The 26,708-nt window shown below is 47.3% G+C and overlaps 1 protein-coding gene across 1 annotated transcript in view; it reads right to left on the reverse strand.

Annotated features, from left to right (window-relative positions):
• Positions 1-26,477, reverse strand: part of PRICKLE2 (prickle planar cell polarity protein 2) — an 88,627-nt gene extending 62,150 nt beyond the window's left edge. The window contains exons 1-2 of the mRNA XM_048957480.1: positions 26,379-26,477; positions 26,093-26,178 (exon numbers count right to left, since the gene is read on the reverse strand). Coding sequence (XP_048813437.1) covers positions 26,093-26,178; positions 26,379-26,411 — 119 coding nt within the window. The 5' untranslated portion in view covers positions 26,412-26,477. The remainder of the gene's footprint in view (positions 1-26,092; positions 26,179-26,378) is intronic.
• Between the last annotated feature and the right edge of the window lie 231 nt (positions 26,478-26,708).

Here is a 26,708-nt window from a genome sequence, read left to right on the forward strand (position 1 = left end):
GCATTGTTAGTTTGTTTTTTTCCTCATTTTTAATTTTTCTTCTCCTTTTAGCAGGAGGGGGAGGTTTTTCTTATGCATTCATCCATATTGGAAGTGTCCCATGTTCTCCTATCCACTTGCAGAGGACCACATTATAATTTATATTATGACTGGGAAAAAAAAAAGGCATTGCCACATTTAGGAGAATTGTTTGAGGGTCATTTAAATCAGCTCAGCATCACGGATGCAAAAAAGCTGCTGGCTGAGATAAGAGCATCAGATTAAGCACACAGACCACATCCAGATGCCTTCAAAGTGCAGCGTTGGCACAGACTGGCAAAGCTAACTCCAGCCATGGAGACACGATCTGAGAACATTTTTTTTCACTCATTCCAACATGAGACTTACACTGATTTTAAAAAAACAAAACAAAACAAACACATTAAATAAAAAAAAAAAAAACAAAAAACTCCTCCAGCAATCTGTCAGGTCGAAGGGTTAGAGAATGGAGGCCACGTTTAATTGGCCGATGGTGGTTAACAGCCCCATAAGCATCTGTGTGCCCAGATTTGTGACCTCGGTTACTTTTGTTTGGCTACAAGAGACGACAGCAACCACACGAAAGCGACTGCACAGATACAAGGTCAGTATGTGCAGTATTAATGAAGCAATATAGATGATAAGAAATACATCCAGTGCCTGGATATACTGTATGCTCAGGGGAGCCAGACTGATATTAAACAGCAAAATACTGATCTATTGTGTAGGATGCACGTCTGATGGAATGGTTTCCAGATGGGACCACTCATAAGCAGAGATTGCAAAAAGCTCTTTTTAAATAAAATAGAAAGAATATATACCACACATACAAAGTGGTCACATTTTTCCAAGAAAACTCTGTAACAGCACTGCTTTGCGTATCTCATGCATGAAACTTGAGTTTAGGGTATTTTATTGGTGAAGAATAGGTCTTTTTACCTCAGAAGAGGTTACTTTAAGCGACAATGGCCATATCTTGCTTCTGCACTGTTAAATTCTTCTCCCAGCCTGCTGGGCGGCTGGGACGGATTGCAAGGCTGGAGCTGAGACAGCAAGGAAAACAAATGTAAGTTGTTTTAATTTTTATAGTACTTCCATGTGCAGTGCATAAACCTCTATTTAGAGTAAACAAAACCATTTCAGAGCTGGAGAGGGTGATAATCAGTGTACACAGATCTCAATAAATACGTCAAACTATCAAACTGCCAAGCTTGGCTCTTTCCTTTGCTATTTGAAAGCCACCAAACAAACTCTCGGAATTAATCAAAAATCATTTACAAAGGCCATAAAACGATGAGGCTGGTAATAAATCACATTAGCAGAGTATCACAGAACAAACCGGCACTTGTGTTTCGGAGAAGCTGATATTGGGAGAAAAATGCTGTTCTCCACCCCTCTGTAAACGTTATTAAAAAGTTGTTTAGTTGCCATTGACATATTGTTCACAAAGCTGTTGAAAAACGTCCTGCTTGCCAGCAATGTAAGGAAATGTTCAGCACGGGGTGAACGTTAGCGCACGTCCCACTGGGTGCTGAGCTGGGGAAGGAACAGGGACAGAAAATGATTTTACTCCTTGCAAATTGAACATTTGACTTCTGCTCTATTGCTTGCATCTGTTCACCAACCCCAGCTATGTGCTCATCCCTTTCATTTAAACATCATTTACCTCTTAGACATAAACAGTTTATCGCTCGAGAGCTACTCTACACCAAACAAGGGCTGCGAGCAATATTCCACCCTCTTACTTATGTAAATACCATTTATTAGCAGGAGGCACAGAGTGCAGTGCCTGAGCTGAGGCCCAGGAAGCTCTGCACTCATATTTTGCTAGAAAATCTGAGAGATGTGGGAAAGCTCAACGCAAGGCCATCAAGGGGGATAAGTTGAGGAGATACCCCTACGCACCACACACCATAACACTCCATGGCACATCGCAATCTAATGATCACAAGTCTTCTAGAGGCACAAAGCAATTTTCTGGAAGTCCCAACTGGTTCAAAAAAGGCACATATTTCTGAGGAGAAATGACAGATCATGGCAAAGCTGGGATGGCTTTCTGCTTTGCGGCACTGTTTCATCGCAGAGTCAGATGGAGCCTAGCAGGAGTCAGGTCAGACGATGGCTGAAGTACTGGGACACACCGTTGAGGAATGTCAGTTTGTACAGCCCATCACTGCTCTGGTGATGGAAATGAGCATTCCTAAGTTAAATGGCACTCCCAAATGGCTGAGAAAGCAGCTGATACAAGTTTGATGCCAGCAACAAATCCATAAGAGAAACTAATTCAAATCCTGGCTCATCCTTGTTTATATCACTAATGACTCCCAACCTTTCCCCATTCACCTGTGTTACTACTCGCTTGTTTAATAAACATTTCAACAGTTGTTTTTTTTTCCCTGTGTTTATTTATACTTCCCATTAAGAGGAAGGCAATGCCTTTTGAAAGAGCAATGTACCTGGTGGCTGCTGCTAGCACAACGAAATCACTGTAGCTGTCTGCAGCCAGAGCAAGCTCTCATGCAGCCAAGATGCCAAGCGAAGGGGGAGCAGCACGGAGCAGTGTGAGGAAGCAGCACCACATGTTGAGGTGTATTAAAACAACGTCACACCTGCTTCCCACCTTCAGAGAACATCCCCTGTGCAACCAAGACTTGCTGCTGATGGAAATAAAGCAAGGAGCTGCCTGTGGCAAAGCCCTGAGGAGGGTGCAGCCCAGTGGAAACACCCTCTGACTCACTTTGTTACTGAGGCTAAGTGTGAGCTAATTAATTGACTGTATCTGTTTCTCTGCTCTGTATTTATGAAATGCAATCTCCACAGAAAGGCTGGCTGCCTTGCAGATACAACATTCAGATGTTAGAAATTCATGAGCCAGAATCAGTAAACATGATGCAATTATAAAAATAAATTGATGTGGAAAATCAACTTAAAGAGTCCTCGAGAGAAAAAGCACTTCTGGATAAAATGCCTCATAAAAATGCACGTAACACCATCCTGGCTGCAGCAAAGCAAACAACCAGGGAATATGTTTCAGTCTGTCCCGGGCAAATCATACCCCAAGACAGTGCTCTCAGCCTTTCCCATCACCACATGTATCAGAGATTTGCAGCCCCAGACCAGCCCCCACTTCTCCAGCCATTCACCAAGTCCAGACCAAACATTTGGGAGCATACAGTCAGGTAGGAAGACATACAGAATGGAGCTTCTCCAGTTGCGCTTCTCGGTGTTTCCCAGCATTTCTGTCTGATTTTATTGCCATGTTAGTTGTCTGTTATAATCAACTTAATCCAGCTGCCAGGCTCCCAGCAGTTGTTACTTTGCCATTTACTCTGAGTAAGGCGTGAAGCTGCCTTATCCCACCAGAGTCAGACAGATGAGTTTCTAATTGCAGCACCATTCCCAGGTTCTTTGTTCCTAGTTACAAAACAATTTCCTTTTGGGAGACAAGTACACCCTTGCACCAAGCCTGCACTTTCACACAGTCAGCACATTTTCTTGGCTCCCTTGGCAGCTCCCCAAACCACTGACCGGCACACTGCCCACTTGCAGGACCCAACACAGGAGGACAGGCTTATTCCTTTTTCCTTCCTCAGAGTGTTTCAAGATGGCTGAGGTGGACAAATCTCATCTCAGAGGGCACCTTTGAATCACAGCCTCCCAGGCAAAGTCTGAGACCAAGCAGCATTTCTGGTTGCTTGATCACCACTTCGGGGCACTGCCCTACATCTCCAGCTGGGGTGTAGAGGCTGAAGGAAGGGCATCTCTACACTGGGAGGGAGCTTGGAGACAAGCCAGGCACCAAACCAACACATTACCCAAACAGGGATAACTCTACCCTAAGACTTCGTAATCCCCTCCATGAGAGAAATGGTTTATCCTACTTGGTTGCACAACAAACCCCTAAAAAGCAGAAGGGGTCAAGAGTGCTCACCTCTCACTTGGAACAGCATTTTCTAACAGATCCGTGAAGATCACAATGAGCCCCGCTGACCTGGGGCCATAATGACAGCCCATGCCCACCCAGCCCTAGATCCCTGCCTGCCCAGCACCTCCTTTCTGCACATCAGGTTTGGGGATTTTTCCTTTCTTCTGGCTCCAAGCAATGAAAGGAACTGGCTGAGCATTTGGACACATTGTTAACCCAGCACTTATGCCAACATGTGTCAGACACCATGGCAACTGGTGTGCTGAGCTAATTATATCTGTACACAACGCTTAATAATGAAGCATTATATTGCCTCATTAGAGAGCCTTTGCCTGGCTTCTTCCCCACACCCTGTGCAGACTGCAAGGTGAGGCAGTGTCTGCCAAAGCTCTGTGATGATGCTGGGACCAGGGACTACTCCATCCATCTGCCCCCAGCAAAAAGAGCTATTTAGGTGTCCTGACAAAGAGACAGAGCCAACAAACTGCTGCTTTTCTAGCACACGCTTGTGCAAGAAGGAAAACAGCAGAGGTGAGCTTCCAGCACCAGTCCAGCTGCCCCCCCCCTCCCAGCACCTCCATGTGTGGTCCGTGTGTAAGCACCATCTGTCTCCAGTTTAGCACAACACTGCCACAGTCCCACCAATTAAAACAGCCTGCTGGAGTTCAATTCTTACATAAATGTGAAGTTAAGTAAATGATCAGCAGTGGAGATAGATAGGATGGGGAAGCCCAAGTGCCAGCAATGCATCCGACGAGGGTGGGAGAGGGACACTGTACAACTGCAGGGGAATGGGACCCATCCCCAAACCCCACACCTGCCATGCCTGCAAGGCCTGGGTCCTGCAACCTAAAGCTATCCTGAGCCCCAGAACGCAGGAGGGCAATAGATATCCAGATATCTATTAATAGATAGCCCCTGATCTATCCACACGCTCAGCCCATTTGCCTCCATGGCACTTTGCTGCCTTTATCACTTGGAGAGAAAATCAGGTGCTATGAAAAGGCGGTGAGGAGTAATGGTCTGGCTGTGCCACTGAAATCCAGGTCACAGCACTGTGAGGCTGAGCCATTTGCCGTCCTGGCCATTAGAGTGGTGTCAGCCACACAAGGAAATTGCTCGCCCTTAATGCAGATTTAGTTGTTCAGTGCTATTGCTGTAGCAAGTTCCAGGGCATTGGTCAAGGCAGACAGCTGCAGAATGTCACATGGAAACGCAATTTACTGTGAGCTAGGGGAAAAGCAGTACCAAAATGCAAATCTTGTTTGTTCAAGGGCAGAAGGAGTTGAAAGGCTTATGCTCTGGGCAGAAGGAGCATCACCTGGACACTGTTCTCCATTCACCACTCTCAGAACAGAGCAAACAGCAACGCATGGCCATTTAAAACTACTGCAACTACATGTAGGCAATCATGGAAACACTGCTTGGCCTTCACCAGCTAAGCAGAAGTGACCAGAGCTATACAACACGAAATGGTGCCCTCAAAACCTAAATAGGGAGTGACCATCTGTGTGCAGGGAGATGACTCCTCACAGCACAGCACCATGCTCACGTTTCCAGCTGATGAGCTTTCCAGAAACCCTCACTAAAACCCAACCTGCAGCTGACCCCAGCTATTTTCTCCTGCTTAAAAAAACGAAATACAGACAGAATCGTTTCCTCTTCAGTTCTGTGAAGACTTGGAAAGTAAAAAGACAATTAAAATGGGCAGAAATGGATCAGCAGCACTGCCTCCTGGGATGTCCCACCAACTCCAATGGGAAGGGGACCAAACCCTCAGCACAGGGGATGCAGGTGGAAGCTGCTCAGAAGAGATGGTTTAGATAAATATCATATAAAATAGCTCGACCCCCATTCCTGTGCAGCAATGTATTTGCTTGTATTTACCACCCACATACTATTTTATTAAGACATAAGCTCAAATGAGAATTGTTGCCATTGCTGAAGTTTATTTTAACATATGGCTAACCAGGGCTAAGAAAAACATGTAAAATACATTTTAACGTGCTATTCCTGCCTAATGGTTTTTTGTAATTTTTTTAATACCTTATATATATTTATACATTCCAAACTCTGGGAGGGCAGGTACGTTAAAAAATTATATCAGTCACATGGTGATTGCTAAATGAAAAAAAACACTGTGGTTCCTTTGTATTAACCCCAAACCACTAGCACTGTTATATTTTTCAGTGGGCAAAAGGTAATTTGTAGTTTCATAAATTCCGTTCAAGACATCATAGTTCTTACCTGGTCACAGCTGTCAGGTGCTGATACACCACGGTGGCGGGGTTTTAAAAGCAGAGATGGATGTCTTGTAAAAAGCCCTGGGCATTTAAAAGCCAGAAAAATTCTTTCAGTCCTGAAAAAGCCCAGTTCGAGTCTTGCTTGGGGTGAGGAGCTTTTGCTATGGTTCAGCACGGCATTCAAACCACATGCCTACTACTAAGCACAGGAGGAGGCTCTGCTGCCTGTGATAAACCACCCACGTGTGCAACTTTAGGATGTGCCACTTAACCATGGGTATCAGCACACCCCTAATGGGAAGCCATTAGCAGAACCAGCCTCACATAAAACCATCAGAGGGCCCCAAAGAGGGCTGTGAAAACAGGGAAAGGTCCAGAGGGAAAGAGGAAAGGCTGAGGTCCCTTGGGCTGTTCAGCCCAGAGGAAAGCGGCCTGGGTCTCCACTCAGGTCAGAACACATCAGAACACCCTGATCGGTCCCCGCTTTTCAGCCTTGGTCCTTTATCCCCTCATGAAAGCCCACTCTGCAGAATTTAATTGGGTATATTCTAAAATATCAGCTTTATTTCTTCACCAATAAAGCGGAAAGCCACTCTCTCACATGTTTATTTGAAATAGGGATTTAGTGAGTATTAAACGCTCCCCTCTCAGCTAAAGTTCCAGGCCAGGATTTAAGTATCTGTGTTACAAGACGAATTTGAGTTTTAACTTGCAGTAAGCACATTCTAAAAATGGAATAAAATAATGAAATCCATGTGCAAATCTCTGCCCCCCCGGTAACCCTCGTGACCCAAATACAACCCAAACTCTGACCTGTGCGGGACGTTCACCTCTGTCACTGCTTGCTGGAAGGAAAACAAGCCAGGAAGCCAAGACAGAAAACACTCCCTAATTCTGTATTTTCTGCTGATTTTCCTCAGAAGAAGAGAAGGGCAGACCAATGGGGGGATGAACTCAGAGGCCACTTGAAAAGGCCACTTTACATACACACTGCATTCTTTATGCATTATTTACATCTCTGCTCGCATCCTGTTTTGATGTAAATCCTACTTCACTGCTGTCTGCAAAACTAGCAAATTCCTGCAGATCTGGCAAAGCACTTAACACTGCTTAGCTCCAAGCCCAGCAGCTGCTCAATGGGGCTATTCACAGACAGCTCTTCTTGCACCCAGAGGTGCTGAGATGCTTTCCCAAATCCCTGAGCAGTACCTAAGCCAGGCAGATTATTTCCACCTATGCCCTTTGACTGCAAGTGACAATGGCAAAACCCAGCAAATCAAGCAGAATATGATGACTGTGATTCGTTTTGAGCTGGTTGCCTGAAGGCAGCTGTGGCTGAGCACAAGTAATGGGCAGCCAAGGATGGGATTGCTGATCCCAGCCCAGCTCGCTGCCAGAGAGGTCAAGTGGTATTATTCTGTGTATTCCTGGAAAATACTTGAGATGAGCCTCATACCAGTCATTGGGTTATCATCTCATGTCTGGTTTCTTTTCTTTTTTCTTTTTTTTCAACAAGAAAAAAAAAGGAAGAACTGTAGCTTTTTACATCCACTGAATCAAACTCCTTATAATTAGGGCTGCTGGTTTCCGTGGCAACAAGGATCTTACTCCTTTTTATGTGAAATAAAGAAAGAATAGCTACAATCCAGCTGTCCGCATGGCCTGGGCAGTGCAGCCAGCAGAGGGACAGCACTGCAGGGTGGATCCGCTCTGCTCCCAGCAGCACTGTGCTGAAGGGGGACGCACACTGAAATACCCAATCTTTGGCCAAAATCACAGTGAGAAGTTGATTTCTCCATCCTTCGTCCCCTCACCCAAGGACATCACCAGTGCTGCTCTTTCTGGAAGAGCAGCATTGCTCCCACCCTTCCCCAAGGGCTCCACAAGCTCCTCTGTGATGACTTCACCTATAATAACAACTTCCAGAGCCCAGTGTGCTCCAGAGGAAAATAAACTCCAGTTATTTTTTTTCCTTTTATAGCACTCTTATTTTAAGAATTTGATGTGGGTGGAAAAGAAAAAGACACACCTATCGCGGCTGGAATAAAGCGCTGGGCACGATGTGGCTCTGGCAAGCAGGGAAGTGAATCACAAGAGATCCATGCCGACTTTCTGAAGTAGTAATTTGCCTGGGCCAGGCTGCTGTCACAGATGCTGCTGTTTTTATGTGTAATTTTGTGTTGCTTTTTCAAACATGCGAAGAAAAAAAGCAGCAATGTAATAATTCTCAACAGCACGCCTGCACTGCTCTGCACATTGCTGACGACAAACACGTGTAAAAGAAAATAAAACCCGCATTAAATGCTGAGAAGCACCGCTGCAGAGCTCAGTTTGGGGAAAAGGAGTGTTTGAGCAAAAGTGGGTGATCACGGACACAGCCTGCCTCAACACCCTCGTGTGCAGAGGGGAATCAATGCCAGCATCGTTTTCTGCATCAGCATGTGGCAGATAACACTGCCGCCGACTGAGCCTGATTTTATTTCACAGATCAATACTGAATGCTTAAGAAAGCTGGAAAAGGCTTTGTTTGTGGATTTCCATCAGGAGAAAGCAAATTTTCTGTTATAAGTTCAATGCTGACATTTCAAACAAGCAAGCTGACTTTCAACCAAAAGCTGGGCACCTGAACAGCTGAGATGGCCAAAAGCCCACAGATCACCTCCGAGAAGCTGGACCTGGGGATGTTCCAGGTGGTTTTTCTCCCCCTCTTCCTACTTTTGGAAACACCACACCGAAGCTTGTACAGATAGCAGCTTAGATGGTCATTGGGATGTCCCCTCTATACATCGTGCACATCAGTTGCTCTAAAAGTAATACAAATAATACAATAACACTATCTGATAGAGCAAATTCTCAGCTGTAACACAGTACTTTTCAACATACTACTTTTCTCTACCATTATCTGTGCACTTTCACCAGCGATGAACAACAGCCTGCATGGCATGCTCATAAAAATCTGCACCAGCTGAGGCAGATACACTGTTTCACAGCTGCTATAATGGTGCTGTTGCTAGGATAATACTGCCCTTGCAGTCCAACTTTCACTGTGTTACCATGCTCTGATTGATCTTCATAGCATTCAGCAAGTGCTGATGAATGTCAGTGGCTGCCATTTTTGTCCACCTGGAGGAATTCAGTTCCAGACCTTTGCTTCTTCAAGTGCATTTCCATGTCAGACACAGTGTAGTCAGACTGCCTCTCTGCAGCCATCTGTTGCATGGCAACAAAGTATACCAGGACATTGGCAGTAAGGTTCAACCTCGGCTGCCATACCACCAGCATCCACCTCTGATGCAGTGGGCCAATATAATAAAATAGGAGGCATTACTTTCGGAGCAGCATTGTATGTATCCCAGCTGGGTAGGTCTCTTCCCTTGCTCCTCTGTTTCCCCAACCCCGTGCAACCCCAAGATCTGCTGCAGGAAGCCATCCAGCTCTGAAGAACAACAGAATGAGGAGCGACACCAAAAGGAGCTCTGAGTGCCAACAGTGAGCAACAGTGGATTCTCAAGGAGAATGGGCAGCTCATGGGACAGAAAAGCACCTGGGGTTAAGAACTGCTCTGAGTCGTACCTGGCTTGGAAAGTCCCTGAGCAGCCCATGTTCTGGGTGGGGAAAGCAACTCAAAGCCATCAGCACTGCTCCCCACTCCTCACCAACCGCACTGCTCCCTGACTCACCGCCTCTCCCTGCTCCCAGACAGCATCGTGCTCCAAGAACCACAGCCATGGGATTGCTGTTTGTCTGGGCTTTGACACCAGAGCTTCAGTAGAAAGAACAGAAACGCTACATTGGAGGAGTCATTCCCTTTGCTCCCAGGAACTCGACAGACCTGTTTCTTCCCCTGAAGCTCTCGCAGGTTGCAAGCACCAGGGAAGTTTTGCCAAGGAAGCTTTTCAGCCCAAGCCTGACATTAAATAAAGCTCAGATTCACGGGATGCTCCAAACAAACTCAGCAGGGACAGAATGTGGCACGAGGCATTTGCAAAATTCACTTTGGAAGCACGCAGAGGTACTTACAACGATATCCATCCCGATCAAAGTGATTTATATTTTTCACAAGTGAGCAATTCGCTTACTAGGAAAAAGACAAATTTAATTTTTAATTCAATTTCTGTCAAAACAATATTTTCTCGTTGCTATGACAGCTAAAAGGAAAACCTCTTAACTCTGCAACAAGCAGCTAATGGTATTGCCGCACGTTCCCAGAAGCAGGAGCTTGGGGAAGGAACATGGCCATGTGCATCATTTTTGGCTCTTTGGTTTGATGGGGATTTTTGGAAAGGATAGGCTGAAGCTAAGGAGAAAGGAGTCTCTGTGGAGCTGGGGAAATGTCTACAGACCACCGGAGCCTCATACGCCTGGGACCCAGCAGAGCCCAGGGACGCTCACTGGGTTTTCACATCAGGCACCCATAACTCTCACCACACCGAGATGTACGATCCTGGAGGGGAATGACATCTGCTGCCCATCAGTAGATATGGCTGCAATCCAACAGCAATAACAGAAAGGCTGAAATATATAACCGTGTCTTTTCCTTATGTTCCTCCTCCATAGCTACCAACCTCACAATGTGAAAGAAGTGCCCTGATGAATAAATATCTTCTTTTCCTTAGCAACAGTTAGCAACAGTCAAGTCTTTTTTTCTTCTTTTTTTTTTTACTTGCTTAAAAGAAACACATCTCGAGCTAACACAGACGATTTAAACGGCAATAAAAATAGTATGTGGGTGTAATCAAAATCGCTGAAACACAAATCACACTTTTTAGCCTGGGTTATTTTAAAGCATGAGTAGTTCTGCCAGTCATCTGTAGGAACGGAGTGGAGGGGGCTGGAGGGGTGAGGAAAAATGCCCCAAGATTTTTGGAAGGACAGAATGGTACTGTCCTACTGTCCGAGTGAGCTCTGGAACAGCGATGAGTTCCCAGTGCTTGTCTTCAGTTTTTGCCACAACTTGAGTTGCTGCAACAGATTTATCTGTCTACAAACTGCAGAGGTCTCCAATAGTCAAAAATCTGCTAAATGCATAACCCCAGCACACAGAAAACGGACTCTTTTCACAGCTCTATTCCTTTAACAGTTCATTTAAGACGTCTGCCTTGCATTTTTCCATTTGGTGTTGGGAAAATGTTTTCTTTCACCTGGCTTAGCGCCCGGTTCAACAGAAAAAGAAAGCCCTTCCCGTTTCCATGGGGCCCCGCACCAGAAGGCATGGGACTAATGTTACCCTGAGCTGGGCACCTCTCATCTTGGCCACCTGATACATTGGGCCCTGCCTTCTGCCCCTCACCATTCACGGGATCATTTCATCCTCTCTTGGATCACATCTCCCATTGCTGATGTCTCAGCTGGGCAATCCCAGGTTGCCAGTCTGCTCCCTGCAGCCCTATGGTATAGGAAACACTTCCCGCAGACATGGATGGCTTGGGATCTAAATGAAGCCTTACTGCTCCTTCTCAACCAAAAGAAATATTCCTGATTTTCACACCTTAAAGCCAGCAAAAGAAATCACAATTAGACCACATAACAAAGCCTGGTTCCTACTCGAAACTAAACAAAGCCAAATACCATTTAATTGCAAAGCAAAACCATGGAGCGCTCCATCACAACACAAATCCTGGCCTTAACCATGGTTCTTTCCAGTCCCCAGCCTCACTCCCAATAGCCCTGTCTCCAAAACTACCACTATGCAGTCCTTTTGATTCAAACCAATGTATAGATGATCCTTATCATTAAATCTCCAATAGCTACACACACCACCTCACTCACTGCCATCCCACCTGCACAGAGCAACAGCAGCCTGCTGCCAGCACTCCTGTACCACATCACAGATATGGGTGGTAGCCACGGGCACCAACTCATATTATAGGGCAGAAACTTTTGCATATAGGATTCCTCATTTCTCTTGTCTTGTCTGGTTTGCAATACACCGTGTGCCATCACATCCCCTTGTGCCCCATACCAGAGCACTGATAACACAGTGCTCAAAGGAAAATTTGTTTTAGGGAAATGAGAGGGCTTGGCAGTGGGGATATAATGCTCTGCAGGACACCTGGCTCCGGGGGACACGTGGGCAGGTGAGGGAGATGGTAATGGAGCTGGGCAGCTCTGATGCACCGAGCTTTTATTTCTCTGGAGACCCGGGGAGATAACAGCATTTGGTTCTTTCCCTCTATCTCTTTCAGGATAAAAGATTGTTTCAATTTTATTTATTTATTTTAAACTGGAGCTCAAGATTGCAGAAGGCAGCTGAAGAAGCCCAGCTCCTCCGGTTGAAACTGCATTAAATACACAATCCCTTCCCAATCCTGCTTTAGGCTAATAAGGGAAATACTTCAGGTGCTTTTGTCTAAAGAGCTCCAGAGAAGGAGAAGCCCATGACAGAGGCTGTGATTTACTGGGGGCCAGTTACCATCACACCTATGGTCAGGACACTGTACTGCCCACTGTGGGACCTACGTAGGTGTACAGTCACAGTGATTGATGGGATGGTGTCAGACTGCACCAACCAAGCTTTATGCTGTCCTATAATATGTAGATATTTAAATCCCTAAGCCTGAAGTGAAAGAATTTAGAAGCTCCAGCTATAAAAGATCTGCTCCCAAATCCTCAGCGTTTTTCAATCCAAGTCTCATGCACATTATGCTCTTTCTGCATTGAATGTGCCCTAAAGGTGGGGATTAGGCAGGCATTTGATTATGCCTTTTATGTTTATAGCAATTCACTTCCAAACCTTTACTAACTTTAATTAAATGCTACATTTTCACTGCCTTGTTCTGAATGGAGAGAGAACAGGAGAGGAAAATCTGTCCTCAAACAGAATTCGTATTTCTAAAGCACCTTTTTCTGTGCAAGCACCTTGGGGCTACTGCATAAAATCATTCTGAACTGCCTTAAGAAGTATTGGTGAAGACATCAAAGCAGCTCTAATACCAGGACTCACACAGACCTGAAGACATCTAAGATCACATTCGCAAGCAAGAAAAATCCTAGGACAGCTGCTGGTAAAGCCAAGCACGGATCTCTTCAAAAGGTGAACATTGGGAGAGCGAGAGCAGCCAAACCCAGCAGCAAGCACCATCACCTTGGAGGAAGCTCATAGAAAGGGGTTGGGGATTGAAGAGCATAGTGGTCTGCACAGCACTTGGTGCAGCTCCATGTCCTATGTCTCAGCCCCACTCTCCATATGAGCATTATCTAGCTGTGAATGTCCCTGTTCACTGCAGGGAAGTTGGTCTAGATGACTTTTAAAGGTCTCCTCCAACTCAAACAATTCTGTGATTCTATGATCATCACTTCCCTGTGAGACCAGGCAGGAGGCGAGTGGCCCCAGCAAGGAAAGGGGATGGAAGGTTGATTTGAGCTAAATTGTAACAGCAGCTTCCCAGAAATTGGGATTTTACCCTGTTTTAAAATCTGGGTAGAGAAGAAAGCACTCACAGGAACAGTCAGATCAGAACGCTATGGATCTCATATGATCAGCTGAGCTCAGCAACCCTGCCCTTTGGGGCCAAGATAGAAGAATGACATGAAATTTTTATCAGTGAAGAAATTCAAGCTTAGCTTGAGCAGCAACACATCTCTGCAGCGCATTGGAACAAATCCACGCTGCACAAGGAGAATATTAAAAAGCCTCAGTTAAAATCGCACCGGTCAGCCAGCACCGAGGTTGAAGCTGCAGACAACTCTGTAGAAAAGCAAAAAAGCGTTGAATCTGGATCAAGATCCTCATTTGTTCTGCTATTCCCCAAATCTGTGTGTCTTAAATGATACACAGGGGCTAGCGATGCTGCGCCTAGGTCACAATTTCCCCACCCTATGTGCTTGAGGGCAGCAAAATGAGAAAGATCTCTGCAGCTCTGGGTGATGCATGAAATCCACCCAAGCAGACAGCTCCCCCTGAGCAATCACAGCCTGCTTGAAGACCCCAACAACTTTGGGAGGACTTGAATCATTGATAAGCCTTGTGCTCACCCTCAGGGCCGGTCTGAAATTTCACTTGTTGGGTTGCCATGGTTAGAAATGCAGCGAGAGCGTGCACCGTCACCATGCTGCAAACCTATCATTTGCTTGAATCAAAACAGCTTAACTTTTCCTGGCTTGCACAAAGGTATTTCCCAGTGAGAACCACCATCGAGACAGATTTTGGCCCTTTAGCTGCACTTCTTGCCATCAAAAAGCATTAAGAAGATGTAAAGCTGTATTTTACCTAGCCTAAAATGCCTATAAAAGGCCAAATACTTTTTGTTCGAAGTCTGTCATCACCTGCCTTGTGCTGAAGACCACATGTCAGGTCCCTGAGAAACTCAAAGCACGTCTCCCACTAACTTCCCCAGGGTCAAGATCCCACCCAGACCTGGAGGAGTTCGGGCCAAAAAGAAAGCTTAGACAGTTCCTGCGTGCACTCAGAGAACGGTTGGAGGAAAAGCCAGCACTTAACAGCGCTAGCAGCCCTGCAAAATTTTACAATACACAACTCTCGCGTTAGAGGATACATTTCTTTCTTCATAAAATATATTGGGCCTTTCCACCAACTCCCTTTATTGGTCCATTTGGCTACTTGCTCCTTTTATGAACTACTCAAGTTCCAGCATCATCTGGAAAAGCCCAAAAGGCAAAACGACATGCAGGACCCCCTTAAACACATCTCTGCCACCAGGATTCAGGCACTACACGTAAAGACAGAAAGAGCCAACAGACAGGGCAGCTGGGCTTCGACACCTGAAAGCAACACACAGCACCTTCTAAATTCATTTCTTCTTACTGTCTGCAAGCACCTCAAGCTGCAAAGTTGATACAAATGCTCCAAACCACAGCGCTTTCACCTCGGTGCAAAATCCGCTCGGTAGCCAGCAAGTGGTTAAGGCCAGGGATGGTTTTTAGCAGCCTTCTATAGCTCTTCCATGGGGGTCCTTTAATGGCTACAGTTAAAGAACAATCTTGCAGGAAGGTCCACACACTAACATAACAATGTATTTTAACGGTGTATTTAAGTAGTTTCATTTCATTTCGTTCATAGCTTATTGACATTGGCTAAGGTGAGTTGTGAAGCTCTAAGGCTGCTCCTACAACTGCTTCTACACTCTCTCCAACTGCACACTGCCAAATCTGTGCTAATGATGCAAAGCTCCTGCAAAACATGTTGTAACCCTTATTTCCCAGTCAGCTGCCTGCCCAAAACAGGATAATGACCAGCAAAGCCTATAGGATAGACAAAACCAAGCAGCACAGGTACATGGTGGGGTACTAGCTATGCTGTGATATTGTTCTTCTGTTCTTTGTTCGTGTCTTGAAGCTGCAGGGTTAAATCCCAGTGCCTCCCAGTTAGCTTAGGGACATCAGTCTGGTGAGATGGTGCCTGGCTGATTGCACAGCTCCGAAATGTGTAGAACAGGAATTGGTCTAACAAGTCTGATCCCATCCCACAGCCCAGCAAGGTCTCCAGGAACACTGCCCATGGATTATTATCAGTATTCATCAATGTAACTGCAATTTTACCCAAGTGGGAAGGGGCTCTGCAGCACACCAGCAGCTGCACCCTCATGTGCGTCATGCCTGAGCTGCACCAAGGTCTTACTAAACATTCAGACAGGATGAATGCTGCTTGCGACAACCCCATACAGACTGCTTACAGCCTTGCAGCATGGCCTGCTGCCCTTCCATCAACAGAGCTTGCTTACAAAACCCCTACCACTAATCTTGGGTTACTCCCTAACATCCAAACCTTAATTAGTACCTGTTACAATAAAGCCCCTCCAACATTCCCATTTCTCTGATCTCCACACTCCACAACACCCAATGGCAAAATCCACCTGGCTGTGTGCTTGGCATTTATTATTTCCAACTTCATGCTCTCTCACACTGCTTGCTGACCTGCATTTCACACAGAGATACCAACATGTCCACCTCTTGAAGTACTGCTGGCAGAGATTCAGATTAACCCAACCCAAATATACCAGGCTCTGAGCACCTGATCAAGCTGTAGATGTCCCTGCACCCTGCATGGGAGTTGGAACAGATGGCCTTTAAGGGTCCCTTCCAATTCAAATGACTCTGTGATAAGTAGCTCACTGGGGGTGACGCAGGACATCTGAATTCCTCAAGAATTAACAACTGAAAACTGAAAAGTTAATCTCTAGACTGTGATTGCAAGCTTGCTACCCTTTGCTGCCCAGGGCCTCTTCTTCTTGCCTTCCCACACCGAGCATGGAACAACACAGCATGCACTGCATCCATCTCCAGCAACACCACAAGCATTTCAGTTTTATATTACACGCTAGGATTATTTTTATATACATGCCACCCTACATCTTTTTATATGCACACACACATATATAACCAAACACACACACACAGTATTTAATTTCTGCAAAACAGAACGCCAGCCCAGTGGTTTTCTCCATGAACCTCCCAGCTCAGCAACACCGAGTGCCCTCTGCTGTACAAGACGACAAATGCTTCTTTATTTAAAGAGGAGATTGTTATTATTTCAAATATGTGTACCTTCACTTAGGATAAAACGTCTGTTAAAATGATGTGCAACCACCTCGAGCGCAACATGCAGAACTAATGCCATGAAGTTGCTGTTCTCGGGCACTGAAGGGCTCATGGTGTCCCCCGTAGGGCACATCAGCACAAAGTAAATAGCCTGTGCTCAACTGCATGGTGTACACTTCAAAAATGTTTTATTTATATGTTTGAAAATAGCTGAAGGAAATCAGAGCAAACAATACAGCTTTATCATCCAGGCGTTTATCAGATAGCCTTCACGCTTTGGTGAATCCCACACCTATTAGAGGTACACACTGGAACCATCAAATGGAAACATGAAATCATTCTTCTTTTGTTAAACACCACTGTTCCTGCTACTGGAAGGAAAGATAATATTAAAACATATTCAAATGTATGTATTGGAAACCTCTACATCCTGTAATAAATTACGCACTTGATATTAAAAATCTGAGCTACACTGCACATACTTGACTTCAGAATATTAACTTTTATTGTCTTCTCACTTCCCAGCTCCTTTCCAACCTGACATTTAAAGGGGCCGAACTACCAGCCCATGGCCTTATTAAATCCAAAAACAGATTTAATAAGGCACAGACAGGTCTTGGTGATGAATGTTACCATTTGTTTGGCACGTCAGCAGGGAAAGCTGATCACCTCTGTCCTCCTCTTCCGGCAGGTTCCTTACAAGTTGGGCAGCCTTGAGCAACAACCTGCTTCCAGCAGGGCTGCGGCCTTTGCAAGAACAGTGCTTAAAGCTGCACAGCATCCAGAAATCCCAGCTGCTTGCCCATGCTCGTGCTGGAAGGACTCCATTCCCAACATAGGCAGTCACTTTCCAGCCAACATTTCCTAGAGGTGGCAGCATCCCCAAAACTGTCCTTCTCTTACGCCTTCTTGTATATGAGCTCAGATTAAGCTGATCAAAAAGGGCAACCTGATCGAGCTCTAGGTGTTCCTGTCCATTGCAGAGGAGTTGGACCAGATGGCCTTTAAAGGTCCCTTCCAACTCAAACAGTTCTGTGATTCCATGAAAAATATTCATTTTTTCATTTAAATTAAACCATCCATCAATATTTTCCCCCAACAAAAAGTTGGTATCTTTAACAACTTTTTCAGCTTGCTCATCTGAGTGATTCTCGTCCTAGTTTCCCCATCTTGGTTGTAGGCCAAGCATCACTGGCTGAGCCAAAGGGAGCATAAAAGCATCTTTCTAAGACGCTATAAAAAGGAAGAATTGGATCCTGGAAGCCTATTCACTGTCATGCCTTAGGTATTTAAGGATCAAACACACATTTGAGAGATGACAGAAGGTGAAAGGTGGCTTTGAGACTTCTTGGTATCTGAGGAACCCTCTGAAAACACTTTTTTAGCAGCCAGACAGAGCGCAGAACATGGGCTCAGCAACACATCCCCATGGCCACAGCAGGGGACAGTAGTGTGGATGGTCACTGCTGGAGCCACACTGGGCACACCGCAAAGCAAACAGCTGAAGGCAGGGAAACAGGACGCACCCTGCACACACTGGGGAGGTTTCCTATGGTTACTGCTGCCATGGAAATGTTTTTTTTGTTGGCCTGCTCTAAATAATACCTCTCTCTTTGGCTATAACGCGCTCCTTGTGAGGGTCAGACTGAAGAGCCGCACGCACTATCAGTTGTGGGGCTTTCCTTCCTCGTTCCCAGGGCCCATGGGTTGGTTTCAACAAGAGGACGAGGAAAAAAAGTCGGGAGGGAGGGAGGGAAAAAAGACAGTGCTTCCTAATTGCTCCCAGCTGCGGCCAAGCAGCTCCAACCCGGCTGCCAGGAGCTGCAGGCAGCTTCCCTAGAACAGCCAAGGGCTCATGAGCATGAGAACCCCTCGCAGGGACTCCTCCACCCACGTAAGGATTTCAGTAATTACATTTATATACTCTCCTTATCAGTGAGAGCAGCCATTATGTCTTTTATCGCCACAGCAGCAGCATCCGCACAAGGGCAATGGATAGGGGATGAAATATTTGCTGCGACGGCAGAGCACAAAGTGCCTCCCTCGGTGGTGAGAACAGTAATTGCGGTCCTTAGCGCTCGGAGCGCTAAGCTCCAGCATCAGGGCCCTGCAGAGAGCCACGCAAAGGGGAAGAAATGGCCTCTCCGATGGCAGAGAGCACCCTGAATTCCTTATGGATCTGTTTTGTTAAATCTGAGAACAACTCTGGCCACTGGGGTTTCCCCGAGATAAAGGCTCATGACAACACTGGCCATGCTCACCCCATAATCAGCTTCCCTCACACTGGACAATCCTTCTAACATTACAAATTCCTCCAACATTACATAGCGACCACAGAGCACAAAGATGGGGAAGAATCCCCAGCGCAGCTTTCCTGGGAGTTTGTTCATCAGAGAAAAAGTAAGCATCTAAACAGGCATCATCATGAACTGCAAAACCATCTGCCCAAGAGCCAGGTTGATGCTATCTGCAGTCCTTAAGCTGGGTGATATACTTACAAAGCAGACAATGGAAACACAATTGATGATTTGAAGAGTGACTCCGTGGTGTAATAAGGATGGATTACTGGGGCTGGAGGGCGGGGAGCCTGAACAGAATAAAGGGCTGCCGATTGACTTTTTAAAGGCAAACAGGGAACAAAAACCAAGAGAAACTCTCCAAAGGGCTGAGCAGCTCTTGACAGCAGAGCATTCATCCCTCAGCTCCTCCCAGGTTTTTGAGGCGTCCCATTACTTGGGCTGGGGGCTGCAGGGAGCACAAGCACAGCACCTTGCCCACCCAGCCGCGGAGAGCTGTTCAAGTGCAGCCACTTCCCACTAAATCACATGCAAGGTGGCACCCGAATTTGTAGCTGTAGCCTCCAGCACTGCCAGCTGTCAGGAAGGAAATCCCACATGCAAGCCCATCTATCCTGGTCATGCACTTTGCAAGCTTTGCCTTGAGTGATTTCATCCGGGATGGAGATGTGCTTGGTGATGACAATCAGCTCAGTGATGCGGCTGAGGGTTGGACCCAGGCACTGAGAAAGGGTGGCTGCTGCCCTGCTGACATCGTGAGGGCAGGACACACACATTCACACAGCAGACAGGGAGCACAGGAGCATCCCACTTGTTGCATGCTGAAATGCTGCTGTAGGCATTTTTCCAAAAAAATAGTGCAAGCAAACAACAACAACAAAGAAATCCCACAAAATAAAACTTCACACTTACAAAACAATTGTTTAGACTAAGAGCAAAATATCAATTAAAGTGGGAGTTCAGTGTTTTTCTGCTCTACCCCCTCACTCATCAGGTCCACTTACAATCACAAGAACAGAATGACCCCTCCAAACCAGACTAAACCCCACATCACACTGTTAGCCTTTTTTCACCCCATTCCTAAAACTAGAATTACATGAGGCTGCTTCAAAACACGCAGGAAACATATCCACACAAGAGAAATTTTCTTTCCTGTGAGAAATTTTGCTTTTAGGGCTTTCCTGGGCAGCTCTGCCTGCAGCAACTCTAGTTACACCAGCTGCAGACTGGGGCTCCTGTGTTCAGATGAAATTTAATCAAGAAGTGTCCCAGCTCCTTTGAGCTCCTGCAATCCAATCCCCAATGGTTTGTAAAGGACTTCAGACAGGCTCCCTGGGCTTGCCCAGATACAGGCACGTACCTCACCTCTCCTCTGTACATCACATAGAAAAAAAATAAAGAATGTATTTTAGGCTTTTTGCCAGTGACAACACTGCCTGTAATGTTGTGGTGCTGTGTTAAAATGGATATGGGATCTCACAGCCAATACAAACAGGACACCTTATCTGTGCCTGTTGGTTTAGGGGCTGTGTTAGCAGCAGGGTATGACAGTGTGTAAGGGACAGCCAAAAAAATTTGGTTGAGAGCCCCCAAATTTCTTTGGGCATTTGTGGAAAGAAGGATTATACCAGGGTGAAGCTGGAAAACCCATGGGGATCTTTACTCCCCGATGTGCCCAAAGCCATATCCTGATGTCATGCTGCCCCTTGACAAAAGACAGGGAGACCACAGGCAGGATGTGTCCTCTGCCCACCCAAGGCAAAGTCCTAGCCTGCATTTGGGGACCTCAACGTGGCTCAAACATCTTCAGGGAACTCTGCCTCTGCTCTGGGTCTCTCAGAGTAAAATTCAGCCTTGATTTTTCAAATGCTTGCACAATGCTTGCACAAGTGCTTAATCTCACTGATGCAGGTGAGTAGGACAGCTGAAGCCATTTATACCAAGGGAGGTACAACAGGTGATGGGCAGCCACCCATCCCAAAAGCTGCCCCAACAGCAGCTGAAGGACAGCAGCTTTGGCAATGAGTCACCAGGCAAGGCACGGCTTCTCCCTGCCCAAACTGCTTACAACAAAAAACCCCAACAACGAGCTCACTCTACCAACCCCAAGAACGAGCTCGGAAATCAGCCAGCAGAAACCACTTCTGATTACTCTGCACCCCTCAATGGGTGGGACATTGGTGGGACAGCCACCCACAGCCCCATGGGGACTCACCTCTCCAGCAGCACTCCCCGCTGGCACAGCTTTCCCATTCCTGCAGGCTCCCCGCTGCAAAATGGAAATCTGTACAAAACACCACAGGACCCAACACTGCTCACTGGGGAAGCAATGAGAGCATAAGCCTGTTCAAGATAAGGCATTGCTATTCTCATATCCCCAAAGCCTTTCAAATAAACATACAAGGAAGTGAAGAATATCTGAATCCTAAAGGAGAAAGAGGCACAAAGCATGTTATTCATGAAAGGGAAAAGCTGGGAGCGTGCATGTGAGAGATACATAACCTACTAAAAATGCTGAAAACATATGGAAGCAATAATCTGTACTTTTTTTTTTTTCTTTTTGGAAGTAGAAACAAATGCTTCAGGATTTGGTGCTATTCGTTCACGTGCTGCATTACAAATGTTATCACTTCACTGGATGAGGTACGAGTCACCAGTGGGAAGGAAGATGCACACAGCCTCCTGCCACCCCATAGCTGTATTTGCTGGCCTTCACACAAGGGTGGATCATGTCTGGGGACAGGAACTGTACAAACATGCCAAGCAAAGAGCAGAAAAAACACTGCCACTAGCAACTCCCAAGCTACTGTCAACAAAACAGAGGCATGCAATGCAACGCCACCCAGCCACCACCATCCAGCAACCTACCACATCTCCAAAGTTCTGGTCTACCACTTATTTGGTGGGTTTGCCATATTACACATCTCCTCTTTCCTTGTCCACGGGCTTTTGTGATGCACCATCACTCAGCACCCTGAGCCAGCATTACCCAGGCTTCAGAGTCACTAAGGTTAGAAGAGACCACTAAGATCATCCAGTCCAATATCAGCCCAACCCCACTGTGCCCACCAATACACAGCTCTCAGTGCCACATCTACTCTTTTCCCAACGTTCTCCTGCTCCCAGACCTGGCAAGGTCAGATGTCACAAGACTTCTGTAGTAGATGACAATGAAGCAATGAGTTACCATAGCAAAGAAACACCTGAATAATAACCCAGAATATTGCTGAGTTCTGAGTCAGTTGGCCCAGAAACAGCAGCCCAGGGCCAGGCACGACCTGGGACACGTCAGCCCACATTGCAGTGTGACAGGGACACGCCGAGCAGATCTCCTCATCCCATGTGTTAGCAAGAGACAACAATTACACACACACAAGAAAAAGAGACGCCAAGAAAAGATGCAAACCAGCAAGGCAGCCTTATGTCATGTTTACTGCTGTTATTTACCACTTCTGCAAGCAAGAAGAATAACTATGGCAACAAAGACTTCTCCCAGTGTTCTAAGACAATCGTTAAAATTATCTGCCACGGCGCCTGACTGCCTTCTCTCCGGAGCTGCAGCACTCTGCTGTCCCTGAGCTCTGCAGCACAGGTGGCTCGTGTCCCCCACACCTCCCAGTACAGCTCTGCTGCGTTCAGCCTTCAGCAATCTGGGTGGTGTTGGAGCTGTTTGTCACTTTTAGGGTTGGCACACCCGCACTAATTACACCAGGCAGCGACTGGCAGCTCCATCCGCCTCCCTCCGCCTCCCAGCCCACCTCTCTGCAGGCTCTTCTCTGCGGGACATTATGCAAAAGACCCTTCTAATGGCCATCCCTTCACCCAACCCCAATGACAGCTTTATTTAAACCAAAGCTTGTTAACAAGCTGAATGGCACACAGCTTAATGTAATGCAGATCTGATTAGAAAACGGCAACCGGACTCCCAAGGAGTTGAAGATTTTTATTGAATTTGATTTCACTTCTCCCACACACAAAGCCACCTTTCAAGTATCAGCCTGCGTTAACGGGGATTTTGTTGTGTGTGCCCAATTTCCATTCTCAAGACCACGGCCCACACAGGTCCTTACATACCTTACTGACAGTCTGCCATAAAATAAAGTGACAGGGTTAGAGGAAGGAGTTGCTCTGCTGTTCAGGACATGAGCAATTGCAGGTTATTCTGGCTGTACCCCTATAACTGCATCCTTGCAGACTTCACACCCAGAGATGATGGAACGCAACCTTCAGTCTGTTCAGACGTGGCTTGCTTTCTCCTCCTTGGGGTTAAATGATTTAGCACTAAGGATGGAATTTGTGTCTTACAACCAGAGATGGGATCTGGGAGCTCCGAGTGAAAGCAGGCAGCGTGTCCTGGTCTAACAGTACAGGATCTGCAGCTCCCTGCTGCAACACATTATCAAGGGAATTCATCCACCAGCCTGAACACGAGATCAGAGTTTAAGGGCAAGATTAAGGATATTCAGAAATGTACTCTAAGTCCAGGGATAGTTTTGCATTACTTGGGAATCCCCTTTCATCTTTTTTTTTTTTTTTTTTTTTTTTCCCCCCCTCCACATCACAGAGATTGGTTTTATTCTGAAAATACAGCAGTTCTGCAGAATGTAATTTATTTTCAAGTGGTTTCTCTGGCTCAGAAGGATGCCTGTGCTCCTAGGAATGATCAATGCAGCCAACGCTCAAAGCCACCTCTCCATCTGAGCAAAGTGGCTTTTAAGAGAGCATGTGGGCACAGAAACCTTTGGTGCCTGACAAAGCCATTTGCCTGCCTGATGGACAGATCACACCTAGAATCACAGGTAACGAGGCAATTCAGTCCTGCACGATCGCATATAGGACAACGTGCACACCAGCAACAGGGATGTGCTCTGGTTTCAGTGCCTACAAGCTCATAAACCCTTTTATTTCTCCCCAGAGCACATCACCAATTCCCATCTTTGAAGAAAAAAGCCCAATCCCCATTTATCAGTGAAATTCCGCTGTTAAAGGATCTTAAAAAGCTTTACAAATCCCCAGTGGTTAATTGATCTGGGTTTGTATCCTTAATCTGCAGATCTCCTTACAGACCATTGTTATTTTCCAAATCCATTTGGGGAGTTAAAGCGCCTGTGAACATCCCCAGCAGGAGCTGCATGGCCCCATGCATGCAGGGCATTGCTCCTGAGCATGCTGGGGACGGACAGAATGGCAATTACACATCCTGTGCACTAATAAACCATTCACTAGTAAAACATGAGCATCCTTCCTCTCTATTGTGCTTTGGCAAACAAGCTGCCTTTCTGTTTTAATTGCATAATTACTCTTACATCGAGGCAATTAAATGTGAATGCATATGCAGGAGGGCTCAGCCTTACCATCCCTGGTGCAAGGCGTGCAGCTGGAGCACACCTGCCCCACTGCAGGATGCAGAGCCAGGGGCACTAAGGATCCACACCCAGCCCTATACACTGCTGTCCCAGGCAGGTAACCCCTTCCTTCCTGAGAAGGATCCATCTATTTCAACCCAAATCCACGGTGGGACCCCCAGGGGGCAGCTGCAGGTGGGTAGGTGCTCCCAGCAGGGTGAAGCCTGCTGCTCAAGGGTTCCGCAGGATGCAGCACAGCAGGCAGCATGCTGCTGCAGAGATCACAACCGTGCCACACGTTTGACACCACCCAAGAAGCTCAGTGGCCTTTGGTAAGATTGTATCAACTCCCCTCTCCATTTCTCAAACCTAAGGGTAACATAACTCACACGAAACAGCACCTTATTCAGACCAGAGTAAAAATCCCTCTGCTGACCACCTCTTTTTTTTTGTTCGTTTGTTTTTTATCTTACACTTGAAAGTTCTCCGTGACACTTTAAAGCATCACAAGGCACTGCTGTGACAACACCTGCTGCCCCAAACCTCAGCCATGAGAAAACCTAGGGCAGCTCTTGAAAGCATTTTATAAGTCCTGGAAAAAAGACACTCAGGGGTGACCTCATAGATCTAACACATGTGGCAGATCCCAATTAGCAGCAGGGCACAGCTCCTGCAGCCAGGAGACACCTTCACCTTCTGAAGGTCTGAGGTGGGGCACAGGACACTCAGATTGGCATCTGTGTAGGGTGGAGGAACAGGGCTCATCCATCACCTCCACTCGTCCACCACCTGCAGCTGCACCAGCACCATCTCCCCAGGGCAGAGCACAACCCATGGGCCCCACTGCACTGCTCATCTGCAAGGCTGGAGCTTTACATACAACTCAGCACTAATAAATCAATTCAGTGTCCCTCTCTTTGAGTTGGATCCATGCTTTAATCTGCTGAGATGCAGCTTTGAGAAGCAGGACAGAAGCATAGCAGATACTGGGGAAATGGGGATAGCCTATAAAATAAGGCTAAAAGGTCACTGAGGGCTCTAAGTCAGTATCAGCTTCTGAAGCCCCCAGCCCAGAAGGTTTAATATTGCTAAATCCCAAGTTACCTGTGAACTCACAATGTGGGGAGGAAAGATGGAGTTGAGCCAGCACAAAGCCAGGGCTCTCTGTGCTCCATAGGCACCACATTATTGTCTTTATGGAAACACAGGAGAAATAAATAAGTAGAGACTTGGTCTTTCCCACACACGCATCCCCACCCAGCCGGAGGAGAGGGCTCATCCATCTCAATAGCTGTATCACTGCTCGGCATCAGCGAGGGGGCAACACCCTGCTACGGGGCCAGGCAGGAGCTCCAAGCAGCCACCTGGGAGCACCAACCACGGATCCTCCACAACGACCTCTTGCCGTCCCACTGTTGCTGTTCCCTGCCAGGGTTGCCTCCAAGGGGCAGCAGCAGGAGCCCCTGAGTGTAGTGTGTGATATGGAGCAAACCAGTTTCCCCAGGGCTGCATCCCACAGCAGGTGCCAGTGCAGCCGGGTGCTGCTCCAGGGGGCAGAAAGCTCTCACGGGAGACAGAGACCCACCTGTTGAAGCAGGGGAATCGAGACCAACACAAACACTCCCCTAAAAGACACATTTACACTCCTGAAGATGCTCTGTGGAGCTCCAAAACTCCACGTGGGGGGAGCGCCGGAGGGAGCCCTACCCGTGGGACGCGGTCGCGCTGCCTCCGAGCGGTGGGGACACGCGTGTCGCCGGGCCTTACCTCCACTTGTGCAGGACGAAGCCGGGGCATTGGTCCCCGCAGGTGTTGCAGGGCTGGCCCCGCTCCGGCTCCCCCGAAGCTGTCAGCTGCAAGAAAAGCGGAGGTCACCTGGGGATAGGGGGGTGGGGGGGGAAATAGGGGGCGCAGGGACACGGGGAGGTGAGGGACACCCAGAAAAGAGGTATTCGGGGACGGCGGGGACACAAGAGTGCAGCGGGACGGAGCCACAGGTGGGAGCCGGGGAAGGCCGAAGGGAGACAGACCCACCCCCGTCCCCAGCACTCACCGAGCGGCCCGAGAGCCGCTTACGGCCGAACATGGCCCCGCCGAGCCGAGTCCGAGCCCGAGTGCGCGGCAGCGGCCGCCCCGAGCCGCCCCCGCCCCTCCGTCGGGCCCCCGCCCCTTCCTCCCCGCCCCCGGGCCGCCAGGCACCGCCCCGGGAGGGCCCGGCCGCCCCCCGCCCCGCGCCGCCCGCTGCCGTCGCTCCGCTTCAGAGTGAACAGCCAGCCTCCACCGCGCCGCGCCGCCGTAGCGCTTCGCAGCACGAGGGTGAAAAGCGGAGACCCCGAAGGGACGGGATCGTGCTGCTCCGAAGGGGCAAAGGCTGAGGTTACAG

Source organism: Lagopus muta, chromosome 11, assembly GCF_023343835.1.
Source record: "Lagopus muta isolate bLagMut1 chromosome 11, bLagMut1 primary, whole genome shotgun sequence".
Classification (NCBI taxonomy): Eukaryota; Metazoa; Chordata; class Aves; order Galliformes; family Phasianidae; genus Lagopus; species Lagopus muta.